This window comes from Oncorhynchus keta, chromosome 10 (genome assembly GCF_023373465.1).
Source record: "Oncorhynchus keta strain PuntledgeMale-10-30-2019 chromosome 10, Oket_V2, whole genome shotgun sequence".
NCBI classification, from domain to species: Eukaryota; Metazoa; Chordata; class Actinopteri; order Salmoniformes; family Salmonidae; genus Oncorhynchus; species Oncorhynchus keta.
In genome coordinates, this window is record NC_068430.1 from 83,074,299 (window position 1) to 83,092,591 (window position 18,293).

At 42.7% G+C, this 18,293-nt stretch overlaps 2 protein-coding genes across 44 annotated transcripts in view; one reads left to right on the forward strand and one right to left on the reverse strand.

The window, feature by feature from the left end:
- The first annotated feature begins 1,276 nt into the window (after nucleotides 1-1,276).
- Nucleotides 1,277-14,935, forward strand: LOC127932584 (gastrula zinc finger protein XlCGF26.1-like). 6 transcript variants are annotated; one of them, XR_008146116.1, is made up of 4 exons: nucleotides 1,899-2,884; nucleotides 6,913-8,052; nucleotides 11,159-13,693; nucleotides 13,806-14,935. XR_008146116.1 is itself a non-coding variant. In XM_052528564.1 (4 exons), the coding sequence occupies exons 2-4, from the start codon at nucleotides 6,984-6,986 to the stop codon at nucleotides 12,427-12,429; spliced, it is 1,968 nt and encodes a 655-aa protein (XP_052384524.1). In that variant the 5' UTR covers nucleotides 1,901-2,884; nucleotides 6,913-6,983; the 3' UTR covers nucleotides 12,430-14,935. The 6 variants fall into 6 exon arrangements, 5 of the variants coding, with proteins under 5 accessions (XP_052384522.1, XP_052384520.1, XP_052384521.1 ...); XM_052528564.1 differs by having other exon boundaries at nucleotides 1,901-2,884; nucleotides 6,913-7,511; nucleotides 7,884-8,052; nucleotides 11,159-14,935; XM_052528562.1 differs by lacking the exon at nucleotides 1,899-2,884 and adding an exon at nucleotides 1,277-1,859 and having other exon boundaries at nucleotides 11,159-14,935.
- Nucleotides 14,936-16,790: 1,855 nt separating this feature from the next.
- Nucleotides 16,791-18,293, reverse strand: part of LOC118383727 (myosin heavy chain, fast skeletal muscle-like) — a 144,971-nt gene continuing 143,468 nt past the window's right edge. For 37 of the 38 annotated variants that reach the window (XR_008146102.1, XR_008146084.1, XR_008146083.1 and 34 more), the window contains 3 exons: nucleotides 17,968-18,072; nucleotides 17,277-17,874; nucleotides 16,791-16,923 (listed from right to left, as the gene is read on the reverse strand). Coding sequence is in view for 1 of the 38 variants with exons in the window: in XM_052528555.1 (XP_052384515.1) it covers nucleotides 16,903-16,923; nucleotides 17,277-17,411; nucleotides 17,782-17,874; nucleotides 17,968-18,072 (354 nt within the window). In the remaining 37 variants the exon portion in view is untranslated. The remainder of the gene's footprint in view (nucleotides 16,924-17,276; nucleotides 17,875-17,967; nucleotides 18,073-18,293) is intronic. The other variant, XM_052528555.1, reaches the window with a different exon arrangement.

Genomic DNA, 18,293 nt, shown 5'->3' on the forward strand with positions numbered 1-18,293 from the left:
ATAGTTTTTACATCTCAATTGCCAGTATAACCCACATTTGTTTAAGCAAGTCAGCCATATCAGCTATGTTTTTTTAAAAGGCAGTAAATGAGGCTGAATGTTTCGCTGCCAGACAAGGCTCCGCTGATAGCCAAGTGTAGCAGTGGTAAGGTGTTGGGATTGCTGTTGGAACTCTGTTGTTGGGACAGCTTTATGTAGGCCCTAACAGTTTGTGGGCACCATTTGTCACCGTTATAGTGCAATTCATGTATTGTTTAGTGTTGTATTGTATTGTGTGGTGCCCCACCAAGATGTACATGCTAAAATCGCCACTGCTAATTTGAAAGGTAATGATTGGTATTTAAAAAATAAAATTAAAAAAACTCCCGCTAGCCCATGTCTCCACCAATCCAATGCTTTTAGATTTGTGGGAAGTAGAATGGTTACACACTTAAGGAGATACTATAGCAACGCACCCAATCAATCAGGTTTGAATACTTCCTGTGGTCACCAATCTTCACCCAATGAAAACATCCGTACTATCAACAAGAACTTTGTGGTGCAAGTATAATGAACGGAAATATAAACGCAACATGTAAAGTGTTGGTCCCATGTTTCATGAGCTGAAATCAAAGATCCCAGTAATGTTCCAGGCACAAAAAGCTTATTTCTCCAAAATGTTGTTCATAGCTTTTTTTTACATCGCTGTTAGTGAGCATTTCTCCTTTGCCAACTGAATCCATCCACCTGACAGAAAACACCTAGTGAAGAGTTTCCAGATCTCTAAATAAATATTAAATGCACTGGTTTACAGGACACGTTGAAGGGGGTTGGTGCTCCTGATGGGTTATCTTATTTCATAGGCTTTCCCATATGTAAAAATAATATATTGACATTTTATGTTTAATTCAATTTTATTTAAATATATTTCAATGTAGATTTTTTCCCTTATGGGTTTATCAATTGATGTATGCTATAAAGTTGAATTGAGTAATATATGTTAGTGTTTTGATTATTATTATTTTTACCTATGCACGCCTTTTTTCATGTTGAGAAGTACGTGGTTATCCTTAGACAACTAAGCCTCGTAATGTTAATGAAAAACAGAAAAAGCTCCTCTGAACTTCAAAATTCATTTTTTTCACACTTTATATTTGCCTGAAAACATCCTAAATGCAGCAAAAATGTCTCCTGACGTGAGATTACACGAAGCATCATCAGTCATATCTGCTCGAGCCATAGAGTTTACCATTGGTGGGGAGAAAGAGAGAGCGGTCCCAGCTAATGGTGGATCACGTACAGAGCTGGTGGAAGGAAGTCAAAATTGGAAAGTGTCGCAGTAGCTTTTGATAAAGAATCATTTCAAGACTAAGCAGCTGCATTATAAGTGGGACGCACTGAGGGATTTGTGCTGATTGTACGGAGATTGTGACAGCAGGTTAAATGGCGTCACTTGAGAAAGCAAAAACAAGATGTATTTCCAGGAGAAGTGCAGTATTATCATAAGGGGACGTATATGTAACAGTGTAACTTTACATATACTTGGAATTAATGAGGAGGAATGCAGGGGAAAAGAGAGGCAGATGAGGTCTAAAACAGAGGGAGGAAGATGGTGAGCTTGAGTCGGTTAAAAATGGCGGAAAGGGGGAGATGGTTTTTTAAAGAAGAATGGTAGAAAGTGTAAGCAGATGGAGCTGAAGACAGGATGAGAATTGGAAGTGAATGAGGTTGACGTATCGGAGGTGGTGGGTGTGGTGAAGTTCTCAGACGCCTGAGGCTTGAACCGAGAGTCAGGATGAAGATGAGTCTATGACAGTAGGAGTGAAGTTTTTGGAGAAAGTGGACCCTTGCCTTTTTGCTGACCCAGTTGTGGTTTCAGGGTGGGTGAAAACAGAGCTGGGTGCCTTGAAATTGGTGAGGGTAACCAAAAGTGGTCTTGTGATAATTGTTTATGTTTCTGCTGGTCAGAGGGAGAAGGCGCTCGGAGTTAAACGAACAGATTGTTTTGCTCTCAAGATAAGGGTGCCATTGAAAGGAGTGATTACTGGGGTAGCAGTAAATGTAAAGTTTACCAACTGAAGAGGAAGATTCCCGGTGTTTGTGATGCTCGTTGTTTGCTGCGAGGCAGACATGGTGGCGAGAGTGGTGAAACAGAAGAGTCATTGTCTGTTCTTTTGAGTTTTGATGTTGAGTCTTTGTCCGACAAAGTAATGATAGGACATATAAATTAATATGTGCAAGCTTTTATACCGAATACATTATGTTACAGGTGTCAAACTTATGGGCATGCGGCAGAAGTGTGTAAGAGGGAGGTTCCTAGGTATGAGAAGTGTGCAGATGGGCATGAGACAAAGGAATGGGTAGCATTGGGGAAAGTAGTGGTATGTGTTAATTGTCTCCATGGCGCTAGGGATCAGAAATATCCCGTGCGAGAGAAATATTCATATTTTATTCATTTGTAGATTTGTTCGTGAGTGTAGTGTTAGATGGTAGGGTATTTGAAAATATATATATATATTTTTTTAATCAAGCAAAGTATAAAGGAGTTGTACACAAGTCTAGTAAGTTGCGGTAATGCAACATATTGGATGCCAATCGCCGTTAATAAACCTCATCGAATAATACGTTTACCATTGATATATCGATACTCGACTGGTCTGGTCTGTGTGTGATGACGGCATAGCATACATTGGAAGCAAAGAATGAGCAGCTCGTCCTAACTAGAATAGTCTTCCAACACAGTAGGAATCTCTTCATTCAATCTCCAAAATACATCTTAAAACTGATCTCAGAACAACGTTATCGAAGGAACATCAAGCGAAAGTCACGAGGTATACTTCTAGTTCAGGTTGGACAGAGACGCGCTGGCCTGTTATCTAGCAAGCTAGCCTTTCTCCTGTACCTGGTAGGTAGCAAAGGTTACTCGCACTTCTACTGGAGCCAGTTTGATGTTTTGTACACCACCAACCCTGTGAACGATGAGCTACTGTTTTGGGCTTTGGTTTGATAATAACTTGCTTAACCCTAAAGTGTAAACGACAGCGTTCTAACTACTTTGCAGATATGAAACAAACAATCATATCAGTCTAAAATATCAAATTCCCAGTATATGCTACAAAACCAACTTTATAAGAGGTTTTTATAAATAGGTTCGATTTGACTCAATTAAATGACGTACAGTAAGAATGCAATTCAATGCACGATCGATGTAATTCACCAATACATTTCTTGCTATTCCAAAAAATATTGATATCTGGTTGTAAATCATAGTTGGACTGATACATTGTTTGCGGCATCCATTCGGAATGCACCGTTTCAATTATTCTATATTTCAGACAAAAACTGATGAATGTAACTAAGGCTGGGAATATCAATACGATCAAACTAGAAATGATCACAAGGCAGTTATAATGTGGCTAATAACCTAGTGTATCTATTTATTTAACACGTTAAAAGCACGGAAGCTATCATTAGCTAGCTGCTGGGAGAATGTAATGTCATTGGAGGAGTGGGTGAGTGACCGATTTTTCCCCCCTCATATCGTTTTTCGGTGGCTACAACTAGATGCAGGTGTCATTTGGTTAGCTAGAAATACATTTGAATCGCTTTGCTAGCTAGCTATGCTGAATTGAACGACTGCTATCAAGTAAGCATATCTCTAGCGGTCGTAAAAGTCATTCTGGCAATCTACTCCGATTTCAGAGCAGTCTGGTCTGTGTGCGCCTGATGCAGAATAGGTGAATTTAACAACACGCAACACCAGCTGAATATATTACTTTAAGGCCAAGGTGGGTGTGTGGGCCTCCCAGCCTTTAAGGCCAAGGTGGGTGTGTGGGCCTCCCAGCCTTTAAGGCCAAGGTGGGTGTGTGGGCCTCCCAGCCTTTAAGGCCAAGGTGGGGGTGTGGGCCTCCCAGCCTTTAAGGCCAAGGTGGGTGTGTGGGCCTCCCAGCCTTTAAGGCCAAGGTGGGGGTGTGGGCCTCCCAGCCTTTAAGGCCAAGGTGGGTGTGTGGGCCTCCCAGCCTTTAAGGCCAAGGTGGGTGTGTGGGCCTCCCAGCCTTTAAGGCCAAGGTGGGTGTGTGGGCCTCCCAGCCTTTAAGGCCAAGGTGGGGGTGTGGGCCTCCCAGCCTTTAGCACTTAAGGCCAAGTTAATAGTCTACAATTAGGAAAAACTTAAAACACAAAGGTAAAAACACTATCTAGTCCTAGATCATAAACTCTTGAGTAACTTTGCTTTGTCCATATCATAACATGAACCAATCTAGCCTGAGAGCATATTTCTGTCCTGCCCTTTTGGTGCAGGACATGTAATGTCCATGCTATTTTCATTGCAAAAGTCCTGATCTTCTCAATATGTTTGCCGGGTTGTGTCCAGTCCAAGGGGGGGATGCTTTCACATCTCTGGGAGGAAGGACATCAACGTTGCACAGCAGCTGAAACCTGGTTCCATCTGAGTGGAAGCTCCTTGGCCACAACAACACCAGGCTCCAGACAATTAAAGCTGTATAGGACGAAAGCAGACTATAAAATAGACAAGACATTCAAACCTTGCATACCATAAATATCACTAATTGACCCCCCAAGTCCAAGAAATAAGCACAAAGACAAAATACCTGAAGTGTTTCTTGTTCACCCTTGATCATCTCCTTGTACTGATGGTGGAGAGCAGGTTTATGCTGAAAGACAAATTCCAGAAAAAGGTGTTGAAACATCAATGAATTAATCTCTTAGATTTTTATTTCCTGTTGACCTCTACAGTTGTAATAAAGCATCCTGTACACACTTAACCTGCTTCCTGTCAAACAATGGCAGTGCAGACACAAGATTACTAGCTACATTTAGCAAACATTTAGCTTCATAATTACCAGCTGGCTAAATGTAAGTGGTATTCATCAAGATGGCCAGCGAGTTGAACATGGAATTATTATTTTTTAATCTACAATCCAATAGCTAGCTATTTAGCTATCATTTTATCGTGGCTTGCTAACTAGCCAACTTAGCATGTGTACCTAATCACTTAAAATGGGGTTTGATTAGCTTGATAATCGATTAGCATTCGCACCACAGTGGCTATTTTCGGTAGCTAGCTCGTTGAACATGACAGACATTTAAAATATGATCATAATGTCATGCGCGGCTTAGCACATCAACAATCAACATTAACAGCAGAATGCAACTGGTCATCTTAGCTAGCTAGCCAAAACAGTATCTGTATACAACTGCCTATCTAGCTAGCTATTTAGCTAACAAACAAAAAAACAGTTTTGATACCGTTGAGACAATAACATATGTTCAATTATGTATCGGTCTTAGCATTTTAACTGTAGACTCTTACCGGTGTATGGATAATGATGATTCACGGCAGACTGAAACACTTCCAAAAGAATCCTTCCCACTCGGCTTCAACCAGTCCAGACTGCTTTAGCCACAAAAGACAGAGCTGCGTCGATTCCAGCAGCTGTATTCAGGACAACACTGGTATTGAAAGCTGTAGCTACACGCTGCATGTTGTCCGTGATGAACATATGAGTAAATCCAATGGACCTATCCACAGTAACAGAGAGCAGGAGGTGCCATTTGACAGAGAAGCCCTCCACCCTATTAAGCGCCATCAACAGCTCGATTTAACAAGTCTGGTTGTGTTCTAGACCTCCCTTCTCTCAGCGTGACCAGGGCAGCGGCAGTCTGAACGCAAAGTAACCCTTTTAGGCCCCACGTCTTCCAACCACCCCAACACCACCCCAACACCACCCCAACACTAGCCCAACACTAGCCCAACACTAGCCCAACACTAGCCCCACACACCACTACCCCAACACTACCCCACACTACCACCACCCCAACACCACCCCAACACTACCCCAACACTACCCCAACACCACCCCAACACCACCCCAACACCACCCCAACACCACCCCAACACCACCCCAACACCAGCCCAACACCAGGCTCCAGACCCAACACTACCCCAACACTACCCCCAACAATAACCCCAACACCACCCCAACACCACCCCAACACCAGCCCAACACCAGCCCAACACACCCCAACACTACCCCAACACTACCCCAACACTACCCCAACACCACCCCAACACCACCCCAACACCACCCCAACACCACCCCAAGTGGCACCACCCCAACACCCCCAACACTAGCCCAACACTACCCCAACACTACCCCAACACTACCCCAACACTAGCCCAACACCACCCCAACACTCCACCCTATTAAGCGCCATCAACAGCTCGATTTAACAAGTCTGGTTGTGCTACCCCAACACTAGCCCCACAACACTACCCCAACACTAGCCCAACACCACCCCACACCACCCCAACACCACCCCAACACCACCCCAACACTACCCCAACACCACCCCACACACCCCAACACCACCCCAACACCACCCCAACACCACCCCAACACCAGCCCAACACCAGCCCAACACTACCCCAACACTACCCCAACACTACCCCAACACTACCCCAACACTACCCCACCACCCCAAAACGAGTGCCAACAACACAGCAGAGAAGACTGCATCAGACATCCGCCTCCCCTGGTGTATCTGAAACCGGGGAACATGTATCCCTGCTCTCCCACTGCCTGGGTTCCCCTGTGAAGATCCTCAAGTAGGGACCCCATGCCCTCCGTAATTGAAATGGTTCCCTTCCACAGATCTCCCTAGATGATGTCATCTTAGTTCCTAGGTATTAATCAAACTAAGGCAAAACACAGTAGATGTAAACCACCATGTCATCTTGACATGCAGTACCTTTTCATGTCATTTTTTGACTATACCAACATGAATATTTAATTTAAACATGCCTGAATATTCCTAAACTAATTTAACTCTCAAAGTAAAAAGAAACAACATTTTAGGGTGAAATGACAGATGCAATCGTTAATGTGTTCTAATCTTTCATTTTCATTACAGGTCATCTAACTGAACTATATCAGTCTTGACATTGACTTCATTGCTGTTGTTGTCATCGTGAGCAGGACAATATGAGTGGAGAGAGGGAAACGTTGATGGATGAAATGGAACAGAGTTTATACACTTTAACCAACGACAATTTACGCTGCCTGTGTGAACGCAGTGGAATAGGTGGCAAGGATGGCTCTGATGTTCAAGGAAAGAATCACCATCACTCATTGTGCCGTAAAATCCTGGAGGAACTTTGGGAAAATGCAGATTCAATGGAATCGGAGGAGCAGGGAATGTCTTGGTTACTCCAACTGAAAGAGGACATCAGGAAGATACAGGAGGAGGGTATCGGTGCACCTTTGAGTCCCAGCCAATCCATTGATGACAACGCTGTAGACTGTGATGAAGACGAGAACCAGAAGGACATGGATTGGTTATCTAGCAAAAGGCTGGAGGGGGAACCCATGAGTCCCAGCCAATCCTTTGATGACAACGCTGCAGACTGCGATGAAGAATGGGATGAGGAGGACAGGGATTTGTTGCCTAGCAAAGGGCTGGAGGCAGAACCAGCACCAGAGAGACACACACCAGAGCAGAGGGAGAAGAGAGTGAGTGGGTCCCCCTCTCTGTCCTCTCCTGGTAATGCCTCTCTGTCCTCTCCTGGTAATGCCTTACTACAGGGTCTGAAGACAGTGAGTGGGGCCCCCTCTCTGTCCTCTCCTGGTAATGCCTTACTACAGGGTCTGAAGACAGTGAGTGGGGCCCCCTCTCTGTCCTCTCCTGGTAATGCCTTACTACAGGGTCTGAAGACAGTGAGTGGGGCCCCCTCTCTGTCCTCTCCTGGTAATGCCTTACTACAGGGTCTGAAGACAGTGAGTGGGGCCCCCTCTCTGTCCTCTCCTGGTAATGCCTTACTGCAGGGTCTGAAGACAGTGAGTGGGGCCCCCTCTCTGTCCTCTCCTGGTAATGCCTTACTACAGGGTCTGAAGACAGTGAGTGGGGCCCCCTCTCTGTCCTCTCCTGGTAATGCCTTACTGCTGGGTCTGAAGAGGGTGTCTGTGCGGCTGGTCGACTGCAGGAAAACACCAGGGTTGAGAGGAACTGCTGGAGGAGGAGACGAGGAGGAGGAAGGAGACGTGATTCATCAAAGTAAGTGCAGCAGGATACGTTCTGTTTTGGTTCCATTGTGAAGTTTAGTTGTTGTTTTCTAACATTACAGTGCAGTTCAGGGGCCTCTGATATCAACGTTTGTAAGTTGCATCAACACCTTTTTTCATTGTAGAATCATCGTTAAACATAGAGGAGCGCAACATGTTGCCAATGATACAATTAACATAAAACCGTGTATCTGACAGTTGTGGCTGAAGACCGAGAACATTAGAATAATACCCAGCATGCTTTGAATGTGTTTTGTTTTTACTTTTACGTTTTGGTAATTCAGCAGGAGCTCTTATCCAGAGCAAATTTAGTCAGTGCATTCAACTAATGTAGATAAACAACATATCACAGTTGTAACAAGAAAAATATATTTCTGTAATCGTTACTGAGAATGTTATTGAATACTGAACAAAAATATAAAATGCCCCAGCCAATCAGAGTTAGTATTTCCCCATAAAAAGGCTTTATTACAGACAGAAATACTCAATTTCATAAGCTGTCTGGGTGGCTAGTCTCAGACGATCCCGCAGGTGAAGAATCTGGATGTGGAGGGCCTCGTCTGGCATTGTTACACATCATCTGTGCTTGTGGGGCTGGTTGGACGTACTGCCAGCTGTGCTAACGTAATTGCAAAAGGGTTTTCTAATGATCAATTAGTCTTTTAAAATGATAAACCAGGATTAGCTAACACAACGTGCCATTGGAACACAAGAGTGATGGTTGTTGATAATGGGTCTCTGTATGCCTATGTAGATGTTCCATTAAAAATCATCCATTTCCAGCTACAACAGTCATTTACAACATTAACAATGTCTACACTGTATTTCTGGTCAATTTGATGTTATTTTAGTGGATAACAAAAATGGCTTTTCTTTCAAAAACAAGGACATTTCTAAGTGACCTTAATCTTTTGAACGGTGGTGTATAAGTCAAGCAAACGTTCAACAACAACAGAATCCTGTTATCTGCCATCGTCTACTTTTACCTGACACCCACTTTGAACAGGAACCTCTGAGAGTCCTGATGTGTTTATCATGTGAAGACTAAACATGAAAAGTGCTTGACCTTGTATATTATTACGAGATGTATCCTTTATTCAGGTTTTATGAGTCCTTCCATCATTAAAAAAAAAACATAATTATGTTTTGTAAAGCACATTTCCCACACTCAATGCACATACATTAAAACGTATTATTATACATAAAAAATATATACAGTACCAGTCAAAAGTTTTAGAACACCTACTCATTCAAGGGTTTTCTTTATTTTTACTGTTTTCTACATTGTAGTATAATAATGAAGACATCGAAACTATGAAATAACACACATGGAATTATGTAGTAACCTAAAATGTGTTAAACGAATATTGATGACAGCTTTGCACACTTGGCATTCTCTCAACCAGCTTCATGAGGTAGTCACCTGGAATGCATTTCAATTAACAGGTGTGTCTTGTTAATAGTTAATTTGTGGAATTATATTCCTTAACGTGTTTTTGCCAATCAGTTGTGTTGTGACAGCGTAGGGGTGGTATACAGAAGATAGGCCTATTTGGTAATTGATCAAGTCCATATTATGACGACAACAGCTCAAATAAGCAAAGAGAAACGACAGTCCATCATTACTTTAAGACATGAAGGTCAGTCAATCCGGAAAATTGAAAGAACTTTCAAAGTTTATTCTAGTGCAGTCGCAAAAACCATCAAGCGCTATGTTGAAAATGGCTCTCGTGAGGACCACCACAGGACGGGAAGACCCAGAGTTACCTCTGCTGCAGAGGATAAGTTCATTAGAGTTAACTGTCTCTCATGAGGACCACCACAGGACGGGAAGACCCAGAGTTACCTCTGCTGCAGAGGATACGTTCATTAGAGTTAACTGTCTCTCATGAGGACCACCACAGGACGGGAAGACCCAGAGTTACCTCTGCTGCAGAGGATACGTTCATTAGAGTTAACTGCACTTCAGATAGCAGCCCAAATTAATGCTTCACGGAGTTCAAGTAACAGACATCTCAACATCAACTGACCGCGTGAATCAGGCATTCATGGTCGAATTGCTGCAAAGAAACCACTACTATAGGACACCAATAAGAAAAAGAGACTTGCTTTGGCCAAGAAACACGATCAATGGACATTAGACCGGTGTAAATCTGTCCTTTGGTCTGATGAGTCCAAATTTGAGATTTTTGGTTCCAACAATTTGTGAGACGCAGAGTAGGTGAACGGATGATCTCTGCATGTGTGGTTGCCACGTGAAGCATGGAGGAGGAGGTGTCATGGTGTGGGGGTGCTTTGCTGGTGACACTTGGTGATTTTTACACCTAATCATTATGGCTACCACAGCATTCTGCAGTGATACGCCATCCCATCAGCTTTGCGCTTAGTGGGACCATCATTTGTTTTTACACACCTCCAGGCTGTGTAAGGGCTATTTGACCAAGGAGACTGATGGAGTGCTGCATCAGATAACCTGGCCTCCACAATCCCCCAACCTCAACACCTTTGAGATGGTTTGGGATGAGTTGGACTGCAGAGTGAAGGAAAAGCAGCCAAACAAGTGCTCAGCGTATGTGGGAACTCCTTCAAGACTGTTGCAAAAGCATTCCTCATGAAGCTGGTTGAGTGTGCAAAGCTGTCATTAAGGCAAAGTGTGGCTACTTTGAAGAATCTAAAATCACACTTTTTTTGGCTATTACATGATTCCATATGTGTTCATAAATTTGATGTTTTCACAATTATTCTACAATATAGAAAATAGTAAAAAATAAAGAAAAACCTTTGAGTGCGTGTGTCCAATCTTTTGACTGGAACCGTGTGTATATCTTTGTTTTGCTATTTAATTTTTTTTTTACGGTATCCGCGGTCCTTTAGCTGCCCAATAACCGTTATTCAAAATTCCATGAACTATTTGATAACAATACTTCTCAACGACTGGTTATGCATGTGGAATATTATTATTTTTTCAATCCTAAGTTACAGTGCAGTCTAGGGAATTTGATTATCTGATGAATTGTTTTAACGATACCTCAGAATGATGTCACTTCTCTAGGACAAACTGTATTCAATGTTTTGATTGTTTTTCCTTGTTCACACAGGAAAAAGACGTGGCTATTGTGGGTCCTCTGTGGAGCCCCAACAACAACATCATCATGATGCTGATGACCCAGACTGGAGTCTCACCGAATCAAAACACGCCAACAAACAACCGCAGAGACTTACAGGGAAGAAACATCACTACTGTTGCACTCAGTGTGGGAAGAGTTTAGCTGGTTCAGCGCAACTTAAAATGCACCAGAGAATCCATACAGGAGAGAAACCTTACCGCTGCTCACAGTGTGGAAAAAGTTTCAGTCTAAAAGGTAATCTTAAAATGCACCAGAAAACACATACAGGGGAAAAAATTCACCACTGCTCTGACTGCGGGAAAACTTTTGCACAAAACTCCACATTAAAAGCACACAAGCAAACACACAAGCCTGCCGTAGAAAGGCCTTACCAATGTTCCTTCTGCGAGAAGACATTTTCTATTTTGGCAACCTTTAATTTCCATATGAAAATGCACACCGAAGAGAAACCGTTCCAATGTTCTGACTGCGGAATGCGGTTCATTCATTTTAGTTTACTGAAAGCACATGAACATAAACACAAGCCCTCCGCCGAAAGGCCCTTCCGCTGCTCTGAATGCGGGGCGTGTTTTACTACAAAAGGTAATCTTAAATTTCACCAGCTGACGCACAACCGGGGAGAGAGACCTTACCGCTGCTCTGAGTGTGGGAACTGTTTCTCTCATCCGGTGTATCTGAAGAATCACCAGAAAAGGCACAGTAAAGAGAAGTCTGTTGTCTGCGACCTGTGTGGAAAGACCTTCAACCATCCTGACGACTTCAGAATTCACATGAAGATACACCGAGGAGTGAAACTGTACAACTGCTCCGACTGCGGCAGCAGCTTCATATTCCGCCGCCGTTTAATAACACACCAGCGTGTGCATACTGGAGAGATGCCTTATGTCTGCAATCACTGTGGGAGGAGGTTTTCGCTGTCTCGTACTCTGGTGAATCACCAGCGAACGCACACCGGGGAGAAACCTTACCACTGTTCTTTCTGCGGGAAGCGCTTCAGTCGGTCACAAAACCTGGCTGCACACAAGAGAACTCATACTGGAGAGAAGCCTCATGCTTGTGATCAGTGTGGGAAGAGGTTTTCCCGAACCGACGCATTGGCTGTACACAAACGCACCCACACCGGAGAGAAGCCTTACTTTTGTGATATATGCGGGGAGAGGTTCACGTATTTAGTAGCCATGTTGAAACATAAGAAAGGACATGGACATCCTGCCGATGCACTCTGTGCTGAACAGCCTTAGAATGATCGAAGCTCTATGAAGAGACTTTATTGTCCATTGTTTAACTTTTAGACTAAAGGGATTTGTCTTTTTGCTTTATAATCTACCCCTCTAGAGAGAGAAAGGTCCTTCTGTAGCTCAGTTGGTAGAGCATGGCGCTTGTAACGCCAGGGTAGTGGGTTCGATCCCCGGGACCACCCATACGTAGAATGTATGCACACATGACTGTAAGTCGCTTTGGATAAAAGCGTCTGCTAAATGGCATATAAAAAGGGACACAATCACACATGGTGGCTGGTAGCCTAGCGGTTAGAGCTTAGGGCCTGTAACCGAAAAGTCTCTTTGTTCTAATCCTGTGTGTTGCTGTGCCATTGAGCAAGGCACCTAACCCTAATTGCTCCTGGGTTGTAGTTGATAATGGCTGACCCTGGCCGCGACTCCACTCTCTCTTAAAGCCCCTGTCAGTCTTTGTCATTTTACACTATGAGTTTGAAATAACACTCTGAAATTGTGAAAATTCTGATAATTTTGTGTGAGTGCATTTGACTTATTTATCAAACTGCGTTTTTTGGGGCAGAAATGCCTTCTGGAACATGTGAACATTCATGTGCCTTAATAACAAACTTGTATTCCATCCATAAATATGAATCAAATTGTTAAATTACGAGCCTAGTTGGTTTAACCACGGAAAAAGTCAGGAACCTTCCCGCTAGCCATGATTGGCTGAGATAATGGATAGGCTGGACATGCCGGGAGATGAGTGTGGATTGGTCTGCCATGTAGCATGCTTCTATCTATAACATGAGCTGCTCAGTATGTGTTGATAGTCCTTTCTACTGTGCCGTTTTTGAAAGATATAACGTTAGCCATCGAGGACTACAAAACTTTTGCTACTTTTCTCAAACAAACATTAATGCCCTGAATTTAGCAGGCGCTAGGCGCTATCATCAGTTGGAACAAGTGATGGGCTACTTTCTGCACACGCCACGGTCAGTATGAAACCAGAGTGACTTGACACAACGCTGGCCAAACAAGAAGTAGTTACAAATAAAAGGGAGTGAAAAGGTTCCAGTCTGATGTGAAGCGTTCATCTATGTATACGGGTAAGAGTCTCGCTCAATTTTCAGATACAAGTTTCTAATTTGGTCAGAAAGTCGCTTTATTGCAAGTTAAAGAATACCGTTAGTTAGCTAGCGAACGATAGCTTGCTGGCTCTCTAGCTAACGTTACGTGTATGATCTGTGTAGTCACATTATTCAAATCAGAAAACCATTTTCATTGCTAGGTATAGCCTAATGTTAGCTAGCGAACGATAGATTGCTGGCTCTCTAGCTAACGTTACGTGTATGATCTGTGTCGTCACATTATTCAAATCAGAAAACAATTTTCATTGCTAGGTATAGCCTAATGTTAGCTAGCGAACATTGAACCTAGTTTGTTAGCTTTAGCTACCTGCCGATTCATACCACAGCTAGATACATGTCTGAACAAAAGACTCCACTTCAGCCGGATTATTTACTGACCCCCAGGTGTGCCTGGGGGTGATTATGGCCTTCTATTGTATTTCATAAACATGTGTACATGTCTAGACAAAAGTGACCCATCCACTTAGCTAGATGTGGCTGGGGAGTGGTTTAGCATTTCTTTCACATGACCCATCAATTTAGATAAATGTGTCGGGTAAGCGTCATCCTAACAATTACAAAATATTTAAAATATTTTTTTTATCTGGACACTTCCTGTTGCAAGTAACCGTTTCACTGTACCGTTTACATCTGCTCTATCCTAAGCACGCGACAAATAAACTTGAATTTGATATAGCGTGTGTTTAGGACATGGCCCACCCATCCTTTATAAAGAGCACACAGTGCCACCTACAGGACAGAAACGGATTAACTGACAAAAGCATTTCCAACACACTCCCCTCGGTTTGAGTTATATACAGTTATTAAAAAAAATATGCATATATATTAAAACATCTTGCATATCTTAATTTATTTCCACAATGAACTAATAATATGCACAATAAAGTTGGCAGTTCATATGAAGGATTGTTACCTATAACCTATCGTGTACTAAGGAAACCAATGTTATATTGTCTTTCTTAACTACGTCCTTGTTGATTTGTAAGTGTGTGTTAATCCTAATACGTCCTTGTTGATTTGTAAGTGTGTGTTAATCCTAATACGTCCTTGTTGATTTGTAAGTGTGTGTTAATCCTAATCTGATGGTTGTGCAAAGTGATGTCCATTGTGATGGTTGACGCTGCTACTCTCATAGCTAATATTGGTTTACACTTCAAATGTTGCATTGATATCGACTGTATGCAGATATGACCTGTATTCACTGTTTGTCTGATGTTCTCGTTCATTAACAAAGAACTGCAGTTAGTTTCAGAATGGGTGGCGAGGAATACGTTTGTCCTAAATATTTATAAAAATTATAAAAATCAATGTATTGTTTAGACAAATCATTCACTATACCCTAAACCTCAACTAAATCTTGCAATAAATAATGTGGAAATTGAGCAATTTGAGGTGATTAAACTGCTTGCAGTAACTCTGGGTTGTAAACTGTCATGGTCAAAACATATTGAGTCAACAGTAGCTAAGATGGGGAGAAGTCTGTCTACAATAAAGCGCTTCTCTACCTTCTTAACAACACTGTCAACAAGGCAGGTCCTACAAGCTCTAGTTTTGTCGCACCTGGACGACTGTTCAGCCACAAAGAGGGACTTAGGAAAATTGCAATTGGCTCAGAACAGGGCAGCATGGCTGGCCCTTAGATGTACCCAGAGAGCAAACATTAATACTATGCTTGTCAATCTCTCCTGGCTCAAAGTGGAGGAGAGATTGACTTCATCACAACTTGTTTTTGTGAGAGGTATTGACATGTTGAAAGCACCTAGCTGTCTGTTTAAATGACTAGCACACAGCTCAGACACCCATGCATACCCCACAAGACATGCCACCAGAGGTCCCTTCATAATCCCCAAGTCCAGAACAGACTATGGGAGGTGCACCATACTATATAGAGCCATGATGACATGGAACTCTGTTCCACATCAGGTAACTAATGCAAGCAGTAGAATCAGATTTAAAAACAGATGAAAATACACCTTATGGGGCTCCCGAGTGGCTCAGCGGTCTAAGGCACTGAATCTCAGTGCTAGAGGCGTAACTGCAGACCCTGGTTCGATTCCAGGCTGTATCACAACTGGCCGTGATTGGGAGTCCTATAGGGCGGCGCACAATTGGCCCAGCGTCGTCCGGGTTAAGGTTTCGCCGGGGCAGGCCGTCATTGTAAATAAGAATTTGTTCTAAACTGACTTGTAAGGAACAGTGGGGACTGTGAAGCAACACAAAGGCACATGATAACAGATTTTGTGTCGGAGCTTTGTGGTAGGAGGGGTCTGAGGGCACACACTTAGTGTGTTGTGAAATCTGTAATGAATGTATTGTAATGTTTTTAAAATTCTATAACTGCCTTAATTTTACCATACCCTGGGAAGAGTAGCTGCGGCCTTGGCAGGAACTAATGGGCATCCATAATAAACCCCCAGGAAGAGTAGCTGCGGCCTTGGCAGGAACTAATGGGCATCCATAATAAACCCCCAGGAAGAGTAGCTGCTGCCTTGGCAGGAACTAATGGGCATCCATAATAAACCCCCAGGAAGAGTAGCTGCTGCCTTGGCAGGAACTAATGGGCATCCATAATAAACCCCCAGGAAGAGTAGCTGCTGCCTTGGCAGGAACTAATGGGCATCCATAATAAACCCCAGGAAGAGTAGCTGCTGCCTTGGCAGGAACTAATGGGCATCCATAATAAACCCCCAGGAAGAGTAGCTGCTGCCTTGGCAGGAACTAATGGGGATCCATAATAAACCCCCAGGAAGAGTAGCTGCTGCCTTGGCAGGAACTAATGGGCATCCATAATAAACCCCCAGGAAGAGTAGCTGCTGCCTTGGCAGGAACTAATGGGCATCCATAATAAATACAAGTGCAAAATCAACTCCTGGTGGTAAGGCTCAATTGATATTTTAATAATTGCATATTTAGCCAGTGTCAGATTTTTACACACTAGAGTCATTATTTCCAACGGCAATCTACCAGCAACCTTGTAAAAAGAAGCAGCGTAAATGCAGAGGCTGGCTGAACTACATTGAAATCTAGAAGTGTGACGAAGCTCAGTCTGAGAATTTGAAAGTGGTTACATTTCTCCAGGCTCATCCCTCATCTGTTTACCATAAAAACGGACTGCTTTTTCAGGGGGTGACCACTATTGTTGTTCAAATCCCAGATTGCTCCATTGTTTAAAGGACAATATTTTTATGGTATTAAAAAGCTGTTTGCTGAGTAATAAGTCCACAGTCACAAAGGAAGTGTATGTAGATCCACATGTTTTTAATCAATGCTCAACATTTCACCATGAAAATCATATTTTATGCATCACAGGAAAATGGTAAGACTTTGATCTTCAATACTTTGGTCTTGTTTATTCAGCAACTTCTTTTCCCTGTAAGAAGAAAGAAATAATATAATGGATCAGTAATAATAATCAACATGATAAATATATGGATAGAATATAATGGATCAGTAATAATAATATACATGATAAATATATGGATAGAATATAATGGATCAAGTCTTTAGTGCTCAGTACTCAGCTTGGATATTTGATGTTGAAGTACCAACTGAATTACTCTCATTAGATTGTTTAGCCCTTCCTGAAATGTTCTTCTTAGAGATCTTCAATAAAGTTGAGTGTAAAAGGTCTGTATTGACCTCTGAGAAGACTGAATCATAGGTGGTGTTAATGTGGTCATATCTGAACATGAGTCAGGTACAGGTTTAGCAGCAGTTCTGTACCTTTCCAGAGTCACGGGTCTTGGCTCTGAGCTTGTTGACCTGAGTCTCAGCGATGTCAGCACGCTCCTCAGCCTCCTCCAGCTCATGCTGAACCTTCCTGAACTTAGACATGTGCTGGTTTGCTGCTTCCTCCTGGGTGAGGAAAAGAGAGGGAGAGCAGAACATCAGCATTTAAAGTTTGAAACCAGGAAGCAAATTAATATTCTGTTTTTAGGATAACAATGTATACAGGGAGCTGGATGATACAGCAGAGGAAGTGAGTGGCAGAACAGGGGATCAAACCACTGCCTCCAGAAGGATCACTAGACCAGCCCCTGGTGCAGCTAATTCATATTCAACCCCATCTCCTTTAAGTTGGTAAAGAATAGGAGGCATTTAGAAATTTGCATAATTTCATCAGCATTTACTGGCACTGTCAATTGTCATTGTTGACTGATGTGTTGTTGCTGTAGCAACACTTCAAACTAAGTTGTATGGACATGAAGTTTTGTCAGTGACTCAGTTCTTCCTCAGAATGCCTCTTGTAGGCCTTCACTTTCATCTGCAGCTTATCTACCAGGTCCTGAAGTCTGCCAACGTTCTTCTTATCCTCCTCAGTCTGTGGGAGAAGATCAAATCAATGTCAGTATAGTTTTATACACAAACCTGTCTGTGTAAGTGTCAAGAGTGTAAAGAATGCACTTTCTCTTACCTGGTAAGTGAGCTCCTTGACTCTGCGCTCATACTTCCGGACTCCCTTGACTGCGTCTACACCTCTTCTCTGCTCTGCCTCCACCTCAGTCTCGAGCTCACGCACCTTTGTGGAACAAATACATTTAGGCATTTGTTTGAGGTGGTGAAACAAATCTTTGTAAAACAGAGGTAGAGTCTTCTACCCAGTCAAGGAGGCACAATTGTTGTCTTTCATTATGTACTTTTTCAAAGTGGAAGTGGTTCCCAAAGTGGAATTTACATTTAAATTTGTTCATGAATATTGCTAGCAACAACAGATGAAACTACCGAGGATCTGTGGAACAA